At 44.7% G+C, this 25,049-nt stretch overlaps 1 protein-coding gene across 1 annotated transcript in view; it reads left to right on the top strand.

Moving 5' to 3' along the window:
* The window catches only part of lrrk1 (leucine-rich repeat kinase 1), a 112,996-nt gene that overhangs the window by 85,858 nt on the left and 2,089 nt on the right, over window positions 1–25,049 (top strand). The window contains 11 exon segments of the mRNA XM_034104359.1: window positions 2,381–2,578; window positions 2,679–2,818; window positions 3,023–3,160; window positions 6,306–6,500; window positions 6,838–6,989; window positions 7,890–8,007; window positions 8,500–8,616; window positions 8,850–9,047; window positions 9,156–9,370; window positions 15,178–15,573; window positions 16,022–16,123. Of these exon segments, the coding sequence (XP_033960250.1) occupies window positions 2,381–2,578; window positions 2,679–2,818; window positions 3,023–3,160; window positions 6,306–6,500; window positions 6,838–6,989; window positions 7,890–8,007; window positions 8,500–8,616; window positions 8,850–9,047; window positions 9,156–9,370; window positions 15,178–15,573; window positions 16,022–16,123 (1,969 nt within the window).

Genomic DNA, 25,049 nt, shown 5'->3' with positions numbered 1-25,049 from the left:
CTCAGGAACATCGCCAAACTCTGCCCCACACTCACTCTGTCTGACGCCGAAAAGCTCGTCCACGCCCTTGTCTCCTCCAGGCTGGACTACTGCAATGCACTCCTCGTCGGGATCCCTAACAAAAGCATCCAGAAGCTGCAATACATTCAGAACAGCGCTGCTAGGATCCTGATGAGGGTGCGCAAATATGATCACATCACCCCCATCCTTAAAGCACTACACTGGCTCCCTGTGGAACTGAGGATCGAGTTCAAGGTCTCCGTCCTCACCCACCAGTGTATCCATGGAACTGCCCCTCCCTACCTCAAGGAACTCCTCACCCCCCATACCTCCTTGCGGACCACCCGCTCCAGCAACTCCAACTTCCTCAAACCCCCCAGGACTAAGCTCCGTACTATGGGAGACCGGGCCTTCTGCTCGGCTGCCCCCAGTCTGTGGAATGCTCTCCCCGACCACATGAGAGCACCACAGACCGTGGAGGCTTTTAAAAAAGGCCTCAAAACCCATCTTTTCAATAGAGCCTTTCCCTAGACCTTTTATTTATTACCACCCTTTTATTTTACTTTATTTGTATTGTTTGTTTTGTATTGCTTTTTACTAATTCTACCGTGTTGTGTAATGTTTTATACTGTTCATGCTCACTGCTTGTAGCACTTCGGGATTTGAAGTCAAATATGAAGTGCTTTATAAATGAAACCCATTATTATTATTATTATTATTATTTAATGCTTTATAAGTTAACAATATAATTTTAAAATCGATTATGTAAGCTACTGGTACATTACAAAAAGGGTAATGTACAGAGACCTGAGTACTGGGGTGATGTGTTCTACCCTTTTTGTTTTGGTCAGGACTCTGGCAGCGGCGTTCTGGATTAGTTGTAGTTTTCTAACCGATTTTTTACAGAGGCTAAATACACTATTACAGTAATCAAGCCTGCTAAAAACAAAGACGTGAACTAGTTTTTCAAGGTCTTGTTGAGACATGAATGTTCTAAGTCTGGCTATGTTTTTCAGGTGATAGTATGCTGATTTTGTAATTGTGTTGATATGGGATTTGAAATTGAGGTCGGGGTCCAGAACTACGCCTAGATTTCTCACCTTTTCCGATGTATTTAGCAGTAGGGCTTCTAGTTTAGCCTGTTCCTCCCTTTTGGCACCAAAGATAATTGTCTCTGTTTTGTTTTTCGTTAATTGTAGGAAATTGTTGCTCATCCAGCTACTGATTTGTTCCATGCAGTTGGTGAGGGATTGTAATGTTCCGTAGTCGCCAGGCTTTATTGTAATGTATAACTGAGTGTCATCTGCATAATTGTGGTACGACATTTTGTTAACTTTTAGGATCTGGGCTGTAGTTTTCCTGTAGCCTTACAGGAAGTGCTGGAAGAGGGATTCATTTTCTAAATAAAAGCCCCCCCCCCACACATACACACTACTACTACTACTACAACTACTCTAATACTACTATTACAACTACTTTTACTACAGCTACTACTACTACTACTACTACTACTACTACTACTACTACTACTACTACTACTACTACTACTACTGCTACTACTAGAACAGCTACCATTACTGCTACTATTACCACCATCACTACTACTACTACTACTACTACTACTACTAGAACAGCTACCATTACTGCTACTATTACCACCATCACTACTACTACTACTGTACTAATACTTTTACTTACAGTATACTACTACTACGTACATTTGATATCTAACTCCTTCAGCCTAATTTCACCTCCAAAAACCATTCAACTATAACATTATTCAGCTATTTCAGGACATTGAAGCGATACATTTTGTTGTTTATTAAGCTTCATCACTATTTTTCCTACTCTTTCACTTTAACATTTCACTGTTAAGTTTTCCAACAAATGTATTTGAGCTTTAACCATTTTGATTCAAATCATTTCACCTTTCTGCATTTCTCCGCTCAGTTCACCAACACACTTACTTGGTTTCTGCTGCTAAAAGCAGCTACAGAGACCATTCAGCTATCAAAATGTTCAGCTTTTTCTGCATTTTCAGCGAAGTTCAGCAACAAATGTACGCAGCTTACAGCATTTGCACGCATTTCCAGCAGGAAATGCATTTTCTATTTATATCTCACACATTATCGTGTCTTTTCATTTTTCTGTAATTTTATTGTTTACAATGTTGTTGTTTGTTTTTAATCTGTAAAGCCCACTGGGACAAATGTGTTTTGTGATAATGGGCTTTGATTTAATTTTGATTAAAGCATGTAGACATATAATATTTGGAGCTTTTAGTATTGCTTTCATTGCAGCAGACATTCTTTCTTTATGTACCCCATATGCATCCTCTAAACTGTGTTGCTTCCTCTGGTTCTATTCCTTCTTGCCTCAGACACCATGCTGAAACACCTGCAGTCTGCAGATGCCTGTCGGAGCTTCTCTGAGTTTCGCCAGGAGGCCAGTATGTTGCACTCTCTGCTGCATCCCTGCATCGTCTCTCTGCTGGGCATCAGCATCCACCCCCTGTGCTTCGCATTGCAGTTAGCCCCCCTGGGCAGCCTGAACACTGTGCTGGAGGAGAAGCGCAAAGGCATGTAGAAGCAACTGCATCATGTGATTATCTCCTGAAGTTGATCTTATAACCTGTTGCTATGTTAGTGGAACATTATAGTTATGTTTTCTGCTTGTAGGCTCCAGATACATGCCCCTCGGTCACATGCTAACCTTTAGAGTAGCCTATCAGATTGCCACAGGACTGGCATACCTTCACAGGAAGAGTATCATCTTCTGTGACCTCAAATCTGACAACATCCTGGTGTGGTCTCTGGAGGTCTGTGAATGGGTTACATACATGTTATTTTGGTTACATGTCTTCATTATGTATTAACATTATTTATGTGTTAAGATAGTTACAGCTTATTTTACTTGGTGTGCTTGCTGTCAGTGTCCAACAGAGATTATCAAGACAGGGACAGGCATTCAAAATGCTTTTATTAGAAACTTAACAAACAGTTGTTTGTGTATCTTCTTCCAGGTTCAAGATCCGGTTAACATTAAACTTTCTGACTATGGCATTTCTCGACAAACCTTCCATGAGGGAGCCTTGGGGGTCGAGGGCACACCGGGTTACCAGGCTCCTGAGATCCGACCGGGCATCGTATACGATGAGAAGGTACTGAACGTAATCTGCTTCATTAGATGTGTGAAGCAGTACAGTAGGAAAAGGAACAGTATGGCTGCTGATGTCTGCCAAAACAAAACGAGAAGACTCATGTAAGGTAGATACTATAGACAGGGGTGCACATAACGCAGGTACGCATGTGTGGCAACATCTGAAAAGCGTAACATCACTTGTGTCACTGCGCGCCTTTGCGTACCTGATAGGTCATCAAAACAAAACACATATTTCGTCTACACGTGATTCTTGTCAACACTCAGTGCAGTAAACTATAGATTGTGTCATTGGGCAAGACACTTCACCTGAACTTGCTCCTGTGGGTATTGTCCACAGTGACCATTGCATGTATAAAAAATATGTATAATGTGTATCTGTAAAGCGCTTTGAGCACTGGAAAAGCGATATATTAAATGTAAGGAATTATTATTATTAATTATTATTATTATTAGACATGTCCAGAGAACTCAAATACATTAAGCAGCCACTTCGGCATTTTGCTCCCTGCAAAAAATCTTCGGACTTTCTATGACTGATTGAACTGAGAGCTGGCCGAGCCGCAGGCCATAACCGACGGACCTGTGAAGCTTTGCTGGAGGCAGAGGCTTAGATCACTGGACGACAGAGTTGGTGCCGTGTGCAAAGACAGGGCTGCTGTTAACGTCCGTATGAACAACAGAATTGTGCCAAAATTACGTCAACTGGCTGCGGACGGAGACTCCCCCCCCCCCCCGTACATTTTGGTCCCTGCGCACACACTGGAGAACTGCGACAAATCAGCTGATCACAACGTACACGTTCTGTGGTCAAGCTGCTGCAGTTTGATTTACAACAAGGTAGAGCAAAACCTCTCTGAAGAACCAGCACCTTATCGTGGTGGAGAAGTTTGTGTGACCCACGCACACACTGGAGAACTGCGCAAAATCAGCTGTTCACAACGATCACACTCTGTGGTTAAGCTGCTGCAGTTTTATTTACAACAAGGTCGAGATAAACACACAGCTACAAACTTACATAGCTTGTGAATTTACTCCAGGTGGAACTAAAGTCTGATTTAAGAGTTTATTATATTTCACATCATTAATCAAAATCTGTAAAGTAACTAAAGGTATTAAATAAATGTACACCATTTACCTCTGAACTGTAGTGGAGTAGAAGTACAAAGTAGCATCAAATAGAAATACTCAATTAAAATACAAGTATCTCAAAAAGTACAGTACTTGAATATAAGTGTACTTAGTTACTTCCCACATCTGAAATCAGATATGACTTGAAGTCATGTGATCATTTCTTAGTATTTGTTCTATCTCACACAGGCTCCGCCCTCTACTGGACTCTATGGGTTCTACTCTCATCAATGATACGCGAGCGTTCACACACTGAAGTTGTATGAACGTAGCCGGCCAATCAGGGCGAGCCTACCTGAATGCGCGCGCAGGCTCACAGTATATAAGGCAGCTACACCTCCTGACTGTCATCCTTTTCTCTTCAGCGAGCGGGACAACACCTGAGAAAAGCATTCGAAACAAGTAAAAAGTATCTTACCTCCAGGCAAGCGAACTGCAAGAAATCCGGGCCTGTCTCTTAAGCCCGGCTTAATAGCGGGCGCCGATCCCCACCACTGGTTCGAGTGCCTGGGACCAGACCACGCCGAAGACGAGCTTGAGGTGGTGGACGTGGGAGACCAGGATATGGATGAGGCGACGCCACCAACATTCGCTGTCTCAGCCGTGCAGGTTATGGCTCTGTTTGCTGAAGAGGAAGAAGATGATTTTGCCTCATCGGTGTCTGACACTTCCGGGTCCGGAATCTGCGGAAGTCCACCACACATAATAATAATTATTTACATAGCGCTTTTCTCAAACTGGTTGTGGGGGGATTTGTTGCTGAGGTAAATCTGGGTGTCGTCAGCGTAACAGTGAAAGTCCAGGTTGTATTGGCGGAGAATCTGACCAAGGGGGAGGATGTAGATGATTAAGAGGAGGGGGCCGAGTACTGAGCCTTGGGGAACACCTTGGGTGACTGAAGCTGTGGCAGAGGAGTGGTTGTTGAGGGAGATGAAGTGGGATCTGTCGGAGAGGTAGGACTGGAGCCACCTGAGTGCGGTACCTTCGATACCGATGTCCTGGAGTCGGGTAAGCAGGATGGTGTGGCTCACGGTATCGAAGGCTGCACTCAGGTCGAGGAGGATGAGGATGTTGAGGGAACCGGTGTCAGCAGAGGTGAGGAGGTCATTGAGGACTTTGATGAGTGCCGTTTCTGTGCTGTGGTGGGGACGAAAACCAGACTGAAGGGGTTAAAAAAGCTGGTTGGTTTGGAGATGGCGGTGGAGTTGTTTGGAGATAATGCGTTCTATTGTTTTTGAGAGAAAGGGGAGGTTGGAGATGGGACGGTAATTACTGAGGGAGGAGGGATCCAGACCGGGTTTCTTGAGGATGGGAGTGACAGCAGCAGTTTTGAAGGCAGAGGGAACGTTTCCTTGGGACAGGGAGGAGTTGAAAAGGTTGACAAGGTAGGGGCAGAGGACGGGGAGGCAGGACTTCAGTAGAGGGGTGGGTAGAGGGTCAAGGGAGCAGGTTGTGGGTTTGGAGGAGCTGATCAGTTGGAGGATTCCAGGGGGGGTAACCAAAGTGAACTGGGAGAGTTGAACATTGCTCAACTTTTGAAGCGAGCAACGCGAGCAAAGCGACGTCACCCCATTCAAAGTGAACGGGCAGAAGCATTGAAGCTTCAACGCATGCCGCCGTGTGGACGGGCCGTAACTCACCTGTTGGCCTGTGTATCTGTCAAAAATAGCAAATCATTATTACATTTTGAATTTCTACAGTTAATAAAATATACTATGAATATAATCTCAGGATCCTCCATATTGCCTTGGAATTGTTTGGGACAAGTTTATTCGCATAACATGTTTTTGTTTTCCTTAGTGCAGAGTTCATATTTCCCTCCCTTTTATTTTTCCATATCCCAATTTTTTTATATGGTGTTTTTGTTTTCCCCAATTCAATACGATAGTATTTCCCCCAAAACTCACACAGAACAGAAACCCATGGGTCAGTGAGGATTGCTTTTCGTTTCAGGAACCTAACTCTGATCCTGACCTTGATGTGTCTGTTTTGTCTCTTCTCATCACTGCACACAGGTGGACATGTTCTCCTATGGTATGGTGCTGTATGAGCTGCTGTCTGGGCAGAGGCCACTGCTGGGACACCACCAGCTTCAGATCGCAAAGAAGCTCTCCAAAGGCATCCGGCCGCTGCTGGGCAGCCCAGAGGAGGTCCAGTTCTGCAGCCTCCACAGCCTGCTGACTGAGTGCTGGGACACCAAGCCTGAGAAGGTGCGTCTCCCAGCTTCTTTATTTGTATTGATTTATTATTGATTTTGTATTGATTTATCAAAAACTCACTTGGTATCATGTTCTCTTTAAATGGTACAGTGTGTACACGCTCCCAGTTAACACTCACGTGTGTGTGTGTGTGTGTGTGTGTGTGTGTGTGTGTGTGTGTGTGTGTGTGTGTGTGTGTGTGTTGTGTGTGTGTGTGTGTGTGTGTGTGTGTGTGGTGTGTGTGTGTGTGTGTGTGTGTGTGTGTGTGTGTGTGTGTGTGTGTGTGTGTGTGTGTGTGTGTGTGTGTGTGTGTGTGTGTGTGTGTGTGTGTGTGTGTGTGTGTGTATAGAGGCCGGTGGCCCTGCAGTGTGTGAAGCGGATGCAGGAGCCCAGCTTCCCCTGCCTCCGGTACCTCCTGCTGGCCTGCAGCCACTCGCAGCTCTTCCTCTCGCCGCTGCAGGGACACAGCGCTGTGTTCTGGGATGGAGACAAGGACAGCAGGTGTGTTTCAGACCTTTAGTCGGATAACTTCTTCCTTCAATGCTGTGCGCATACAGTACATAACAACTGTTATTTATTATCCATATCCTTTTTAAAATGCAACATCTTGTAACAAAAGAATGTGGGATTTTGTCACCTAACGATGTCAGAAAGAGAAAGTAGACAAATGAATAATTGTAATTTATGAAGCCCCTTTTATTCACAGAATGCCTAAACACCAACACCCAAAACACAAATCATATGCATCCATAGAAAAATAGATAATTTAGTTATAAGTTGCTAACACGGATTTATCCATATTCTTAATGTGATATTAAATGCAGGACAGACAACATGGGCTTATATATTTCATAAACACATAGAAAGATGTAGCCTACAGTAGGCTATATTCATATATAATGGAAATCCAGCTTCTGCCTGCTTGATTTTTTTCTATTCACTTTGACTTGTTTTCGTCACGTTTTGATTTTCTTTTTAAGCCAACACTGTTTTCACACAGTCTGGTTGAATACATTTCGTGTGTACAATACATTTACCTAAACAAGTACTGTGAAGTAACCAAAATGAACAAAGTCTTTTACAAACTCTGCAGCCGAATGTTGCTGGAGAGTGTGAATAGCTTGTGGGTATGCTTCAAACACTAAGCCCCCCTTGTAAGTGTAATTTTGGTATTGGGCTATATAAATACAATTTGATTGATTGTCCACTCACGTTATAGCTGCGCTTCGGTTTTTACACCGTTTTTTCTTCAAACCCTGCACACACGAAACTAACTCACAAGATCGTTATTTTCGTTTGTTGTGGACAGCACCTGGATAACCAGCGGTGCATCTGATCACTGCTCAGGTTGGCAGGGGCATCCACACACCAACTCTGTGTATTGCTGTGTGTGTTGTGCAGGAGCTACAGTGTGGTGAATGTGGAGAAGGGGCTGATGGAAGTGAAGAGGATGAGCTGTGCAGGCAGCAGGGTCAGCTGTCAGATGAAGATGGGTAACATTCTATGGATGGCCACTGAGGTACACACCACCTTTTTCTGCTTTATTCCTCTTTATATTTCACAGTACTACTGACCTCGCCATGCTCCTGGGGGGGGACTCATTCTCAATGGCATGGCTTCTCGGGATCTGTAACACTGAGACACTCTGGAACCAGAGGGCTCCGCCTGGTGCTTTAAAGTCAAACATCTTTTGAGAGTTTGTTTTCTTGTGAAAGGTTTTTAATGAAAGAGGCCAGAATGCTTCTTAGTGTTTGCGATGGAAGAGTCATCGTGTTCTCTCAATCATTTACAACATAGATTCAAATGCTTTCCACCATGCGGGTCATGAATGTGTCAGTGCAGCGAATATTTGTGAACCATAAGTGTGGGTAGTAGATTTCTAAACTTGCTTATAGGCAGCTGTATCGCCCTGCTTAAGACTTTATGCTAAGCTAGTCCAACCAGCTGTATTCTGAACACAAAGATAGATATTCATTCAAGTCTTGAAAGTATGTTTATTATTGTGTAACAGGAGCAGGAGATTTTCATCTACAGTCTGAAGGATATGTGTCCGCTCAGCCAGCCCCAGAAACACTTTTCCTGTCCAGCCATCATCACCTGCCTGCTCCCTGTTCCAGCCCAAGAACAGGTCACACGCATGCACGCACGCACACAAATAATGAAATGGTCGTGTGACGTGCACATTTTTCATGTTATAGAAATAAGCCGCTTATAAATGTTCATATTACCAGATAACGTCAAATTATCTTCAGGCTAACACTGCCACAGTTTGGTTCTACAGCGTGTCATGAATAGTCCAAAGAGCTGCACAGCCTGTAAAACGTGATGATTATTAAAATGTGAACGTCCTGGTCTGTTCAGAGTCTGGCCAGAGTGTTTGCGGGGATGTCTGACGGCCTGGTGGCAGTGTACAGCCTGCTGGAGGACCTCCCTCTGGAGGGGGAGACCTACCTGTGCTCACACACCCTCAACAGGACGCTGTTCGCCCTGAAGGACTCGGACCCCAGGCAGAGGCCCTACCCAGTCAGCAGCATGGTGCTGGTCAGTAGGGGATCCCAGGTGGGTGCAGGGAACTTCTGAGAAGTCACTAAAAGTTGGCTTCAAAATAAACTCTCTCTCCTGAGGATCTCTCCGTCTCCAACACTGTCCCTGTCCGTTGTCCCTCAGTTATGGCTCTCCAATGGTCCAGGCGTGCTGGTCATTGACTGTCTGAGTCTTCAGGCTGTTCGACGGCTCGATCCCTACAGCCCGCCGTCCTCCATTGTATCCATGACAACTAGCTTCAGCCTATGGGGAGAGGAGGCGGTGTGGACACTGGACGACCACGCCAACACGCTGCTGCTCTACCACGCCACCTCCTACCAGCTCTGTGCCCACTACAGGTGAGGATTGCTCTGCTGAAGATTCATTTTTATATTGACAGTACTGTTAATGCAGCGGCGGATCTACAGGGGGGCAAAGGGCGGCAGATGCCCCCCACTGTAGAGCCTTGCCCCCCCAGCTGCCCCCCTAACTTTTGTGTCCCTAAAACTGTACTTGTAGAAACAAACCTACACTATGTCCACAAGCTTATCAAGCAACGAAACAAGCAGTACATTCATTAAAAGTGAATCATTTTAAATATCATCTTAGGCCCGTTAAAAACGCAGCTACGGCCCTGCATTAAACTGTGGAGCAACGTTCACACAGACCGCGGCTCACACAGCTCCAGAGAGACCGAGCTGTCCCAGCACCTGAAGGTGGATCAGCTTCCCCTGGGAGCATCTCCACTTCGACTAGTTTTGTTTTTTACTAAAGACGAGAGCTCGAAACTAAATATTAAAATAACGTTCCTGTTTGAATCGATAGCGTTTAACAGACGGTCGCTGTTTGGGGCGTTTGGGGTACTTTTCCCACTTTAGTTTCGATATAGTTCCGAAAATTTGCGTTCACACCAAAACAATCCGGAACTAGAGATTAGTTAATCAGAACCTTTTTACCCCCTTTTCCGTCCCTGCTAGAGAGCAGGTACTTTCATGGGAGAAAAAGCTTCCTATTTCTGCTCCGTATACCTCGAGATTTGCGCATTAACAGAGTTCAGTCCTTCTGTCGGTGGAAATCTTTAAGCTTCTCTCCGACTCGTTCGGTGCGGCCCCAGTCCGCTCTGCTCCAATGGTCTCCTTGAGCGAGTTTCTGCTCCCAGTCCGGATTCGTCGGCCGCGGCAGGTCCACAGAGAAGCCTCTTGTCCTCATATCCTCCGCTGCTTCTGTTGCGGTAGTATAGAGACGGGCTCCGTTTTCCCAATGGATCCTGATTTTCGCTGGGTATGGCGACTGCAAACGTATTTGTTTCTCTTTAAGAATCTTCTTTATGTTTTTATATTCCTTAACTTTATTATTTATTTCGGTAGGAAGGTCGTGTGCAAACGCAACAAGTTTTCCCTTACAAACAATCTTCTTAGACCAGGCTGCTTTGAGTAACTTGTCTTTATTGTCATATCTTTGGAAATTAACCAGGATTGATCTTGAGACGGTTTCGTCTTGAGGCTTAGGGCCGAGTGACCGATGAGCCCGCTGAATTTGTAGATCGGTGTTGCTGTCGAGGGCCAGCTGTGTCTTGAGAAATGAGTCAATATACGTTAGCATAGAGCTTCCTTCTGTGCCTTCCTTAATACCGTAGATCTTCCTTCTAGGTCCGTAACCTTTGCTTGAAGCAGCCTCTGTTGTTTAAGAGAAAAGAGCTGAGCGTCTCAGGTCCGTGGCCACGGTCTCCGTTCCCTCCACCCGTTGCTCTGGTTCAGTTAGCCTCGTGCTAACATTGCGGACATCACCAACGACCCTTTGTAATTTTGTATTCATCTCCGTCTTGAAAAGGTTGAATTCCTGTTTCATGTCTTGTTCTTAAAGTCTGTTAGTTCCTGTTTTAGCGCAGTTTTTAAGTCTCTTATATCAACACACTGTCACTCCCTAAACGTCCGGGAGCGACGCTTGGTCAGGGACCCCGTGGCGTGCAGTTGTGACGCGCCGAGGCTCCTTCAGCTTCATAATCGGACGCAAAGAGCTTTCAACTGATTGCAATGTATTCCCATCGGCGGCGTTAATTGACGCTCAGGGAAGCACGGCATCCGTTTATGTCGGCAGCTCTTAAAGGCAATGTGAGCGTCCATTCCCATTGGATAACGGAGGATTGTACACCCGGAAGTAAGTATTCTCCTTACTGTCGATTGATTTGACAGTGATATCTCCACTACTCATCAACTCAAAAACACCAGATTACCCTTGTTAATTACACAACATTGATAGGTTTAAATTGTGTGCAATTCTTTTGTGTTTTTCCCCTTCAATTCTGAGAAACAACTTGTTTTCTCTGAAATGTGGAGCGTCAAAGAGACTACACTACCCACAATCCCCAGCTATTGTTGTGACAACGCCTGTCTGCTTTGACAAACCTCGTGATAAGTCAACAAGCTCTGTGATTGGATGAAACATAAATTCATACAAAAAAAGTCCAACCCTGTCCCCTAAAAATTACGTTCCCACAGAACTAAACCGCATTCTCAATTACGTTTAGCTAGAAATGTATTTTCTCCCACGTTACGTTTGTTATGAACGTATCTCAAATACGTTTATTTTCTACATATCTTCTAGAAACATATTTTCTCCCACGTTACGTTTGTTGTGAACGTATCTTAAATACGTTTATTTTCTACATATCTTTGCCATTTATTGTCTTGCTTATAATAATGATAATAGTCATTTATAAATATCATTTTAGAGCACACATTTGAAATCGAGAATCGGGCTCGATATATGGTTAAATTAAAATCAGTAGGCGAGGCTATAATTCCGCCAGCTGTTACTCTCATGAGCGAGGCAGAAAATAATAGTTTTAACATGACAAAAAGCTGCTGTGTCGTTTATTGTACCTCAAACATTAAAACAAATCCAGAGTTACGTGTTTCTGTACTTCCTCTAAGAAGAAAGGACAGTATCAGAAGAGCTCTGTGGCTTCAGGCTTGATCGCTGTTCAAATGACAGCGTTGGTTTCCCCAAAAGTGGCCGGGGCTGTAAAGTGATGTAGATTTTACTCATCTATTATTCAAAACCACTCTATTTATTCTAACGTAAATTACATGCCAGTGTTTTATCTTTTTATTACTTATATTTTTATACTTTATTTGCTATGAGTTATATCTGAAGCAAATTATGTTTCTGAAGATGTGTAGTCAATTCCACCCTTCGATGTAGCAGAAATGTGAACTCTCATTACAGGAACAACACCGGAAACAGACGTAGGAAAGGTCCTCAGCTCGCTGATTGGATGTTTTAGCCGCAATGCACGTTTTTAAAGATATTACTGATTTTCTTTGAATATAAGAATGTAAATACTGAGTTGAGAGAATAGTCAGGGGATTTGGGTGATGGGAGACACATCTATGGAATCACAATTTCAATAGCTTACCATTAAATGACGGATATACCTTTTTGTCTGTGATGTTTTACAAATCAGATATTAATGTGTAGTAAAACATGAGAAATAATATAGCAATATCCTGTAAAATTATGTAAAAACATGAATAAAACTACACATCTTCAGATGTTATACATACATAAGTGTCCTACACTAATAATACAAAGTTATTATTAGTATGCTGTGTGTACCTTGTGTGCACCGCCTAGTGGTTAAAGCACGTTATTGAATTATTTTGGTTTCGTTCCATTTCAAAGAGCTTGACGCTCTGCGTAACCTTGGCGCACAGTGCCACTCCAACATCCAATCCCAGACCTTGAAGATTAATCACGGGGTTTGTCGCAAAGCGGACAGGCGTAGTCACAACAATAGCTGGGGATTGTGGGTAGTGTAGTCTCTTTGGCGCTCCACATTTCAGAGAAAACAAGTTGTTTCTCAGAATTGAAGGGGAAAAATACAAAAGCATTGTACACAATTTAAACCAGAGATATCACTGTCAAATCAATCAACAGTAAGGAGAATACTTACTTACGGGTGTAAAATTCTCCGTTATCCAATGGGAATGGACGCTCACATTGCCTTTAAGAGCTGCCGACATAAATGGGTGCGGTGCTTCCATGAGTGTCAAATACCGCCGCAGATAGGAATACATTGCAATCAGTTGAAAGCTCTTTGCGTCCGTTTATGAAGCTGAAGGAGCCTCGGCGCGTCACAACTGCACGCCACGGTAGGGCTGTGCAATTAATCGTATTTTAATCGCGATTACGATTATGGCTTGCGACGATTATGAAAACAGCATAATTGACAAGATACGATTATTTAGCTGGGTGCGCTTTTGCCCCTCCCTAAAAGCCCACTCGGCCACGTGGGAGTGACATGTGTTGTGAGTGTTCAGTGCAAGCGAAGATGTCAGAACAAGAGCAGCAACTCGTTAAAAAGAAGGGTTAAAACTATTTCCACTATAAGTACTTTGCCATTACATTTCACATCGCTAAAGACATGTGCCCAGTTAGCACTGTTAGCAACCAGGGCTTTCAGCAACTTGTCAACACGTTGGACAAGCATTACGCGAAGCCGTCTCGGTATTATTTCAGCAGGTCTGCGCTGCCTGCACTGTATGACAAATGCCGTGGGGAAGTTGAGAGAGATGTGGCTTCAGCTGACTACTTTGCCACCACAACAGACCTATGGTCTAGCCCAGGGGTGCCCAACCAGTCGATCGCGAGATGTGTCTAAAAATAGAACAACAATATTCTGTTTTATCGTTAATGTCCTGTAACATAATCTTCCTGTGCCAGAATAATGCACTTGAACGCATCAAAGCTTTGTGATTGGCCGGCGTCACCCCATGTGTCGGGGCGTGGCTGAGGGTCTTCAGTACAGGTGGCTTGTCACCTGCCTGCGCTCATCTCTGAAACCAGACCATGTAAACAGGCTGGTGTTTCTTGCAAAACATCTTTAAGAGATGACATGAGCAGCCCTACCAGCATTTGCCATGGTGGCCAAAACATTTTTATTTGGTCTTAAATTGTAGTTCAACATTTATTTCGTGTTACTTCTGGACCATGACGGTTGGCCAGCCTTCAATGTTTAACTGAGTGGAATATGTTGAATATGTTTTACCAACATGTTGGCTATATGTTAAGGAGTTTTCAGAAGGTTGTGACAGTGCACTGCAACATATTTGATTTAATTTATTTTGGTCTAATTTATTTTTATTTATCATATTAATAATATATGTTTAGTATGGTTTTGGAAGTGCGCTCCAACATATTTGTTGATCTTGTTTATTGGTAAAATATTATTTGTTTTAAAGTTCAATGAATAATCATCAAAATAATCGTGATATCAATTATTGACCCAAATAATCGTGATTATGATTTTTGCCATAATCGCACAGCCCTACGCCACGGTCACTGACCAAGCGTCGCTCCTGGACGTTTAGGGAGTGAGAGTGTGTTGCTTATATCCCTGCCCAAGTCTTGGATAGCTTTGGCCATGGAAATGTCTTCCTCCTCACTACCCGCATCCGTCTCCGTGTTTTTCTTGTCTTTCCCCTCGTCGTAGTTTTTTTGTTTTCCCCAGTGGTTTCTTGCCTTTAACCCCACTCATCCTTTTGGTGTCTTGTATTAAAAATATCGTGTTTTTATGGGGTTTTAAACTCAAAATGACTGGGAGAGTTTTCTATCTATGCCACCATCTGGAAAGGCTCACCGGAAGTCTAGTTAAGGGCGTTTTATATATAGCTCTTGAGGTCGAATTATGTGATGCTCCCCTGCACAGCCACACCGAGCCCCCCCACATATGAAATTCCAATTTAACCCCTGGATATGAGAATACAATATCTACATAACTTTTCCAAGTGTATTGACTACTTTGTTTCCACAATCAACATTTTTATTACACGTATTTTGTACACAAACTTCCTACAGCAACTATAATGCTCATTTGTTAACACGTAATTTCTCGTTGTTTTGATAAAGCCAGTCGATTTTTACATATTTCCACTGTCACACAGAGATATTTAGGTTAGGATAATGAAGACGCCGGTTTTGTTTCTATGTGACATGAAGACACATTGTTGGTTGATAATGTTTAAAGAACAGCCTGTGTGTTGTTACCTGTAGCTGTAGCTCCTGGTGTATAACAGCAGCAGGGGAGCAGCTCCTGCCCGCGGGAAGCATCAAAGTTCCATGTGAGATGTGAGTGGCTGTGTTTGAGACCCTGTTCTGGTTTCAGCTGCGGAGACAGCCATCCTCTTCGAGACGTCTTCTCTGTGCAGCGTCCTGCAGCGGTTACCACGGTGACAACCACTGAATTCAAAGCCACGGCCAAAGAAAATATGCTGAAAAGGACTGATGGAGAAGTGACACTGATGTACAGTGAGGAGGCCGGCACTCAGATCCTCCAGCAGCAGGATTCACTGACCGACTACAATCCCCTCCAATCCACTCAGCAGGACCGGCAGCAGGACCGGCAGCAGGACCGGCAGCAGGACCAGCAGCAGGACCAGCAGCAGGACCAGCAGCAGGTCCAGGACCAGCAGCAGGACTCTGCAGAGAGCGTGAGGCCCTCAGAGCCCCGGCTGCAGGCCTTCACCCTGCTGGAAGTGAGCCGAACTCTGTGGATCCCCAGGTACGGAAAAGCCAGTCAACACAACACATAGACATTAGCTGTGAATATGATGGGTCTTCAACATTCCCAAAATCAAAACTTGCTAAACAAGTCCCAGAATACATACCTTTTATGTAACTATACAGTACGTCTTGCAAAATTACATATTATACATACATACATACATACATACATCCACGGCAAGAGTCTGCCTGTAGGTGAGTGTGTCAGGAACCTGACGAAACAAACCATCATGGCCTGTGTGTGTGTGTGTGTGTGTGTGTGTGTGTGTGTGTGTGTGTGTGTGTGTGTGTGTGTGTGTGTGTGTGTGTGTGTGTGTGTGTGTGTGTGGTGTGTGTGTGTGTGTGTGTGTGTGTGTGTGTGTGTGTGTGTGTGTGTGTGTGTGTGTGTGTGTGTGTGTGTGTGTGTGTGTGTGTGTGTGTGTGTGTGTGTGTGTGTGTGTGTGTAGGCGTGGAGGTGATGTAATGGTCATTGAACTGCAGTCTCATGGTGATGAGCTGAGAGGGCGGGTCACTGCTGTCCTGAGCCCCCCCGGACGTTCTTCTCTGGGGTAAGATCATTTCCTGTTAATGGTTCCATGGCCCGTTTAGAAGCTGATATTACTTGTGATATTACCTGTCTATTACTTATACAGCCTGTAGAAACGCACGGTGTTTACACACATCTTAAATCTGCGTGGAGTTGCCTTTAAACTGTGGCCAGCTGAGATCCGCTCCAAATAAATGATGACACAACTTCTGTAGCTATCTACCAGCATCATGTTTCACATTGAGGCGACATGCCTTCATCCCTCTTTCAACCCTCTTTCATCCCTCTTTCATCCCTCTTTCACCACTCTGTTCAGCACACATTACTGCAGATAATCTAATATCATACCAACAGAGGAATTAGAACGAGAGGTCAGGTGATCAAAATGTTAATTTCTTACTTTGTCGACAATGGGCCCTCAAAGTCCACGCCTTCAACACATTGGTGTAACACTAGAATATCACCAGTTCATCTCTAAGAACTCAAGTAAGAGAAGATGGACATTTATTAATCCCCATGGGGAAGTTCAGGAGTTTAAAGCAGCAACGGTGAGAGTGAAAAACAGGACAGGACAGATTCACACAAATTATATAAGTAATTATTAAAGAGCCGCAGAGTCAAAGCAGTTAGTGAATGATAATCACACCGTACGTCTGCCAGGTTAATGTTCTGCGGCATGGCGTGTAGGAGCCAAAATGTTGATTTATTATCTTTGATTATTTAATCGTTTCATGATGTAATGGCGTAGGTAATTGATTGGTGTCAGTTGATAGCGATCCGCACACGGAGCGGCTGATTGGCCCTGCGATGACCTCAGCTGCTTCAAAGAGTCCTGCTGATTATACTCTGTGTTCTTTCTTGGTTGTGAAGCCACGCGGTTTGTTGAACTCTGCGCTGCAGAGAAGTTACGTTTTCATTTTATGTGACGAAACTGTTTCAACATCGTCCGGTAAGATACTTTTTAAAGAAGAGAACGGACAGTGAAGAAAAGTAAACGATAACATGGAAATAAATGTACCAAAAACAAACAATATATCTGAGTGATGTGTGAGTGCGTCAGCCAGGCGCTAACCCACGAACAGAAAGGAGTGAAAAGACGTGGGAACAGATTGCTCTTTTATGCCGTTTTAAATGATCTGTAATGCATTTTTAAGATGAGTATGATTTTGATTGTTGGCCTTGAATCTTGTTATTGTTTATGCAGTCTGCCTTCAGTGACTATGTTAATGTCTTTGATGTGATACGAGAGAAATGTCATCAGATATTGTACATGTATGGGGACCTATGAATCAGGGGACCCTACTAGTGACAGTGAGTTAGCAGCTCTAAGCAGGAGCTAGTAGGCTGAAGGCGGAGGACGAGCACATCACGGTCAGTACATGCTGCTGAGCCACAGCTGGTCACTGGGCAAGGTCACCGTGGAGAAGAGCACAGTGGAGAAGTCGTGTTGCAATTCAATCTGACTTTGCAACATTCAAAGATGTATTGTCACAGGTCGTTATGCAATTCATTAAAACGTAGGTCACAGGTTCCTCTACAGTGCAATTACAAGACACACATTGTTATTACTGTTATTGCTCTTATGGCCCTGAGTCTGGTGTGTTTTGTCCTGATGCTGCGTTCCCGCCTGCCAGACGGCAGCAGTTTGTGGCTGGGGTGACGGGGGTCTTTGATAATCCTGAGGGCTTTCTTCCTGAGCCGCTGGGAGTAGAGGTCCTCCATGGATGGCAGCTCCGTCCTGGTGATGTGCTGTGCAGTTTACACCACCTTCTGTAGAGTCGTAAAGGTCCCATGTCATGGATGGCCATTTCTAATGATCATAGTTCCATCGTTGAGGTCGACTAGAATAGATTCACATTGTTCAATGTTCCAAACTCACACTGGTTTCTCACAGCATCTCTGTATAGCATGTGTATTCACTCTCTGTCCTACACGGCTTGTTGGAGCTCCCCCCCCCCTCCCTGTGAGCGCACTGTGCTCTGATTGGTCGCGACATTGAGAGGCTCGTTGCTGCTCGCAGCTGCTGCGAGGAGCAGACAGGCTTCCGCGTCGGCGATACAGCGAGAACTCACCCTGAGCACACAAACACTCACAGCCGAAGTAAAAACAATAAGTGTGGCTTGAGTGAGGAAAAGGTTTCTAACGCTGTGAGCACGGGTCTGCTGCGGAGAGCATTTCTCCGCCATCCCAACGGAGTAGCCCGAAAAACGTTTACCCATTTAAACAGTCGTGGTGGATACCTTGTTTGTTTTACACGTCATTATGAAGCCGACAGTTGAGCGGCCCGACCAAGCACGGAAGCAGAGGCAGAACGTCCGAATAGAACCCGGTGTGGGCATTTATTACATCATAAAGATATGACACAGCCTCAATCTGCTGCCCACGTGAACAGTCACCAGCCACCACAAGGTCTCACACACTACCAGCCTCAAAACAGACAGGCAAACAGAGCCTGAATACACACACACACACACACACACACACACACACACACACACACACACACACACACACACACACACACACACACACACACATAATCAGCCATGAGACGCAGGTGGGGGGGGGAGACAACGCAGGGCACCAGGTGCACACAATCAACAGCAACAGACATGGGGAAGGGAACACTTTCCAACATAAGACCAGCAAACAGAGACAGACGACCTCAAACACAGACGGATGCACACACTACATACATTTCGTCACCAACAAAGCTACGCTATTCATAACGGAGGCCAAGATCTATGGCCCCAGAGATCACCTCCGTTACAATCATAAATACACAAAGAACAATGAATACTTACAGGTTGTGTACCCGATCTCCCGCTGGTCCAAACAGAGCAGGAACAGCATCGTTCTTCTGTGCCCTACGCTGTACGTATCCGGCATGAATCGCTGCAAGGTTTGGGAGGCTTTGTTTCGTGGAAGGCTGGCAGAGGGTGTGGCCTCTGGGTATCCCCAGCTCACAGTACCCAGGAAGTAAACAATAGAAAATGAGAAATCTCCAACGAGGCGTTCTGGGGCAGCAGACGGGTCTTTCTGTGTTAGAGTTTTACAGGGTGTACTTTGACTCTGCAGACCGTTTACATGCAGAAGAACCTTCATCACACAAGGGGACGAGTGAGAACCGGAAAAGCACGACATGGGGGCTTTAATATTGAGGGTGGTTCCACTGCCGTACCAGGCCGTGATGCAGCCAGTCAGGATCCTCTCTGTGGAGCACCTGTAGAAGGTCAGGATGCTCTCTATGGAGCACCTGTAGAAGGTCAGGATCCTCTCTACGGAGCACCTGTAGAAGGTCAGGATGCTCTCTACGGAGCACCTGTAGAAGGTCAGGATGCTCTCTATGGAGCACCTGTAGAAGGTCAGGATGCTCTCTATGGTGCACCTGTAGAAGGTCAGGATCCTCTCTATGGAGCACCTGTAGAAGGTCAGGATCCTCTCTATGGTGCACCTGTAGAAGGTCAGGATCCTCTATGGAGCACCTGTAGAAGGTCAGGATCCTCTCTATGGTGCACCTGTAGAAGGTCAGGATCCTCTCTATGGAGCACCTGTAGAAGGTCAGGATCCTCTCTATGGTGCACCTGTAGAAGGTCAGGATCCTCTCTATGGAGCACCTGTAGAAGGTCAGGATCCTCTCTATGGAGCACCTGTAGAAGGTCAGGATCCTCTCTATGGAGCACCTGTAGAAGGTCAGGATGCTCTCTATGGTGCACCTGTAGGAGGTCAGGATGCTCTCTATGGAGCACCTGTAGAAGGTCAGGATCCTCTCTATGGTGCACCTGTAGAAGGTCAGGATCCTCTCTATGGTGCACCTGTAGAAGGTCAGGATCCTCTCTATGGTGCACCTGTAGAAGGTCAGGATCCTCTCTATGGTGCACCTGTAGAAGTTGCAGAGTATCCTGGAGTCCATGTTGAACCTCCTCAGCCTGCGGAGGAAGAAGAGCCGCTGTCGAGCTTTCTTGGTGATGGTGGTGGTGTGAAGAGTGCATGTCAGGTCCTCAGTGATGTGGACCCCGAGGAACCTGAAGCTGCTGACTCTCTCCACAGTAGTCCCATTGATGGCGATGGGGGCGTGTCCCTCTCTCTGCTGCTTCCTGTAATCCACAATCAGCTCCTTGGTTTTGCTGACGTTGAGATGGAGGTTGTTACCCTGGCACCAAGATGTCATGTTTTCAAGCAAGTAAATACGCACACAAATATTCCGATTTATAAAACACTGCGTACGGCACATCCTACGCCGGTTTCCCTTTATAAATCACAATCAACTCGAAATGCGGCGCAGCTTTTGCGGGCTTCACGTAACGCCCATATCTGCCTATAAACAGTCAAAGAAACGCCCCGTATGTTCATTTAGACTGACTGCAGGAAATGCCGACAGAACAGCAAAAAAAGACATTTCACACCGAGTCAGATTTGGGTTATTTTGGGGAGGAGGAGACAAATCATATTGTTTGGATCCCTCCGGAGTGGAGTCATACGCACAGAATAACTCGGGTGGAACCTAATGTTCTTCCTTTTTAGACATTATAGTACACCAGGTGCAATCATGCTGGGTCTGCACATGTTCAAACAGTTGGGACTTTGTTAACAAAAAAGATTTCTATTTATTTGGTGGTACGGCGTGCCGTGGAACTAAAGCTCATTTCAGTGGAAAATAAAACCCTGCCCTAAAGTCAGAAGGCATGACGTAGAATAGAAAGACACTTCCTGTGTGAATGGAGACAGCATGTGATCCTCAGAGTCTGCTGCAGCTTCCTCACTGAAAAGAAACAGCCAGCTGTTTATGGAATGCATGTCAAACTGCTGCTGGGATCACATGCTGCTGTGTGCTCGCTGAGCAAGGCAAGGCAGGTTTATTTATAGAGCACCTTTCCGCACAGGGCAACCCAGAGTGCTTTACAAAATAAGATAAAAGACATTTAAGAAGAATATACAGAACAATATGTTTTTGCACTCGGCCTGTTAAAGTTCACGTCTCAGCGAAAGTGAACTTTGAAGGCAGCACATATCAGTTAAAGTGTACACATACAGACACATGTCTGAAATAAATCTGTGGCATATTGACCACATCATGTTTATCATGTTACCATGGAAACTGGTGCTTTATGGACCTCAGTGAACACAGTCCTGGTTAAGCTGTTGTAGCGTGCATGAGCAGTCTGAAGGTGGAGTTCAACGTGGATTAAAGATGTGAGCGACATAGCGGTCTCCGTCTCCTTAACAAACCACAGAAAACTGGTGACGAGGATAAAACCAACGTTTCCTTGCGGGGAAGGAGAGGTACTAGTGCGTACAATGCCCCTGTTTGGAAGAATGGACGAGTTTAGGCCGGAAAATGAGCAATGGTCGGCGTACATTGAACGGCTCGACCAGTTCTATGAGGCTAATGATATTAGCGAAGAAAAGCACGTAGCCACGTTGCTAAGTGTAATGAGCGCATCTACGTATGGTCTTTTAAGATACCTGATAAGCCAAAGGATAAAACGTTCGACGAGATTGTGGACATTCTAAAGAGACATTTTGAGCCAAAGCCTTTATTGGTGGCGGAAAGGTTCCGTTTCAACCGGAGCAACCCGAAAGCCATCCAACCGGCAGCTCATTGTGTAGCGGAGTTAAAGCATGCGCACCTAACTGTGAGTCTGGTGTGCATCATGACTCATCACTGCGGGATCGGGTCGTCAGTGACGTACGGAACGAAGCATGCCAGAGGAGACTACTGTCAGGAAATGAACTCACTTTCGCCAAGGCTTTTGAGATTTCGCTCAACATGGAGACGACCGACAGGGACGTGCGTCAGTTGAGAGGAATGGAGAATGACAGCGGCAGAGCGGCACGCTTTCAACAAGTGACTAAACAAGGAAACAAGAACGGCTTCACGTGCAAACTAAAACACCACAATGCAAGTGGGTGACATTTCAAAGAGACCAAATGCCATAACTGCAAAGTAAGCACACTAAGTATGTCGAAGCTGAAGAGGAAACGGAGTTTGGGGTGTTTAGTATTCTGACTGTACAAGTGAAGCTGATGACCTGTGTAAAGAAACCTTTCTAGTAGCTGAGTTGACTTTAGAGATGGAAGTAGACACTGTAAGTAGCAGTGTTCTGTCACAGAGGACATACGAAGAGGATCTCTCACATCTGTCTCTGCAGAAAGATAAATTCAACCTTAGAGCGTATAATGGAGGTCAGATCCCTGAACTTGGTCACATCACAACACAGGTGGTCGATGAGGGGAAGACATTGTTCATAGTTAAGGAATATGGATCAACACCGTGGCAGAAATGGGCTACTCAGGTGAAACTGGCAGCAGATTAAGAATCTGAATGAAAACAAGTGTCACTTAGTGAAGTGCTAGATCAATATGTAGAAATGTTCAAAGACGTCTTAAAGATGTCAAAGCCTCAATCATAGTGAAACCAGATGTAACTCCAACGTGTTGTAAACACAGACTCCATCAATCAATCAATCAATCAATCAATCAATCAATCAATCAATCAATCAATCAATGTTTATTTATATAGCCCAATATCACAAATGTTACATTTGTCTCAGTGGTCTTCACAGTGTGTACAGAATATCAGTATGACAATACTGACCCTCTGTCCTTAGACCCTCTGTCCTTAGACCCTCACATCGTACAAGGAAAAACTAAACCCACAGTTTAAAGGGAAAAATGGGAGAAACCTCAGGGAGAGCAACAGAGGAGGGATCCCTCTCCCAGGACGGACAGCTGTGCAATAGATGCCGTGTGTAAATTGAAAAGATAATGCAACATAGGTAGTTCAAATGTTTGGAAATGCATGTGTGTATAATAGGAAGATGAATCCACGAGGATATCCATCCAGGACCGATGATCCAGGACCACAGCCACGACTCAAGATCCTGCGCTCGCGATCCAGGACACAGGACCATCCATGACTCCGGATCCCGGCGTATATAGACACCAAAAAGAAAGACATTTGGGGAAGCTGGGTTAATGGGAACATGAGAGTACACGGGTATAGACAGAGAGAAGGAAGAAGTAAGATGTCCCCGACAGACTAAGCCTATATCAGCAAAACTAGGGGCTGAATCTAATCAGCCCTAACTATAAGCTTTATCAAAAAGGAAGGTCTTAAGCGCACTCTTAAAAACGGATAGGGTGTCTGCCGCCCGAACACAAACTGGAAGCTGATTCCACAAATGTGGAGCTTGATAAGAAAAGGCTCTGGCTCCCATTGTACTTTTAGAGATTCTAGGAACAACCAACAACCCTGCATTCTTGGAACGCAATGCCCTAGTAGGACAGTAGGGTATAATGAGTTCTTTAAGGTAAGATGGCGCCTGCCCATTAAGGGCTTTGTAGGCGAGAAGAAGAATTTTAAATTCTACCCTTTGTTCTATAGGGAGCCAGTGTAAGGCAGCCAGAACAGGAGTAATGTGGTCCCTTTTCCTAACTCTGGTTAGTACACGAGCTGCAGCATTTTGAATGCAAGACATACTCTGTCCTTCCATTCACGATGGAAGACAGAGTAGAGAAAGAGCTCAGGAGGTCAGAAGAAGCTAACATAATATCTCCAGTTAAGTTATGGGCAGCTCCCATATTGCAGTGCAGAAAAGAGACTTCGCCTATGTGGAGATTATAAGGTGTCAGCAAATCAGGCAGTTGAGACAGAGACTTACCCCTTACCATGTTTAGAGGAGCTGTTAGCAACACTTAGTGGAGGCAAGGTTTTCTCTAGGATAGATTCAGCTCAGCTTACCAGCAGGTTTAGCTAGATGAAGAGTCTAAGAAGTACACCACCATTAACACACTGTTTGTGTATAGCAGCCTTCCATTTGGCATTAGCTCTGCACCCTCCATCTTCCAACGGATTATGGAAAACCTGATGAAAGACTTACCAGTGGTCGTAGTTTTTCTTGATGACATGCTCCTTATGGAACGCTCGGAGGAATAACATCTCCGCAACTTGCAGAAGGTCCTGCAACAAAATGGACTACGAGTGAAACGCTCCAAATGTGAGTTTGGCAAAGCTACATAGAGTACCTGGGCCATGTTAATCAATCAATCAATCAATCAATCAATCAATCACTCAATCAATCAATCAATCAATCAATGTTTATTTATACAGCCCAATATCACAAATGTTACCTTTGTCCCAGTGGTCTTCACAGTGTGTACAGAATATCAGTATGACAATACGACACCCTCTGTCCTTAGACCCTCTGTCCTCAGACCCTCTGTCCTTAGACCCTCTGTCCTTAGACCCTCACATCGTACAAGGAAACACTTCCATAGAAACCCCACAGTTTAAAGGGAACATGGGAGAAACCTCGGGGAGAGCAGCAGAGGAGGGATCCCTCTCCAGGACGGACAGACGTCGTACCTTTGCTGTGTTCTGATCAGAAGTTGTGTTCAGGGCATTAAGACGCTGCTGAAGGTTAATCCAAGGTCTCTGTCACTTTGAATTGATTACTGATAATCCATCATAACATTCGTGGCAATAAACGTATTTTTCATATAGAGTGTAACGGAGCTTCCGGTCTTGGGCAAGCTGCGTGTGCATCATTCTAACTTACCAATGGTAATGTTCAGATGGATTTAGGAACTTCCCTATTGGCTCTAACGGTTTCAAAAAGGTGTCAATCACCCAAATCGACCCATGGGTTCCAGAGGTTAGGCAAATACATCCAAATGATACATCTCTCTCAAAGGTCAAAGGTCACTTGTGTTGCATCAGTCTTCATACAGGGTGCTTATTATGTGTTATCATTTGGATTCCTAAAGCTTCTAGTCTGCCATCCCGTCATCCAAGAGTAGTTTTCACTATAAGTTAAAAAAAATGGACGGAAACTATAATTTCTTTTACTTTGTTCAATCTGAATTTGCTATAAAATAAAAACATCTATATTGATTCTGACTTCTCTGCATCCAACTCACAGGTTTATCATTGCTTTGAGAACAAA

The sequence above is a fragment of the Pseudochaenichthys georgianus genome, chromosome 3 (genome assembly GCF_902827115.2).
Source record: "Pseudochaenichthys georgianus chromosome 3, fPseGeo1.2, whole genome shotgun sequence".
Taxonomy (NCBI): Eukaryota; Metazoa; Chordata; class Actinopteri; order Perciformes; family Channichthyidae; genus Pseudochaenichthys; species Pseudochaenichthys georgianus.
The sequence above is the reverse complement of the archived record's forward strand: the minus strand, read 5'-3'. Positions and strand labels throughout refer to the sequence as shown.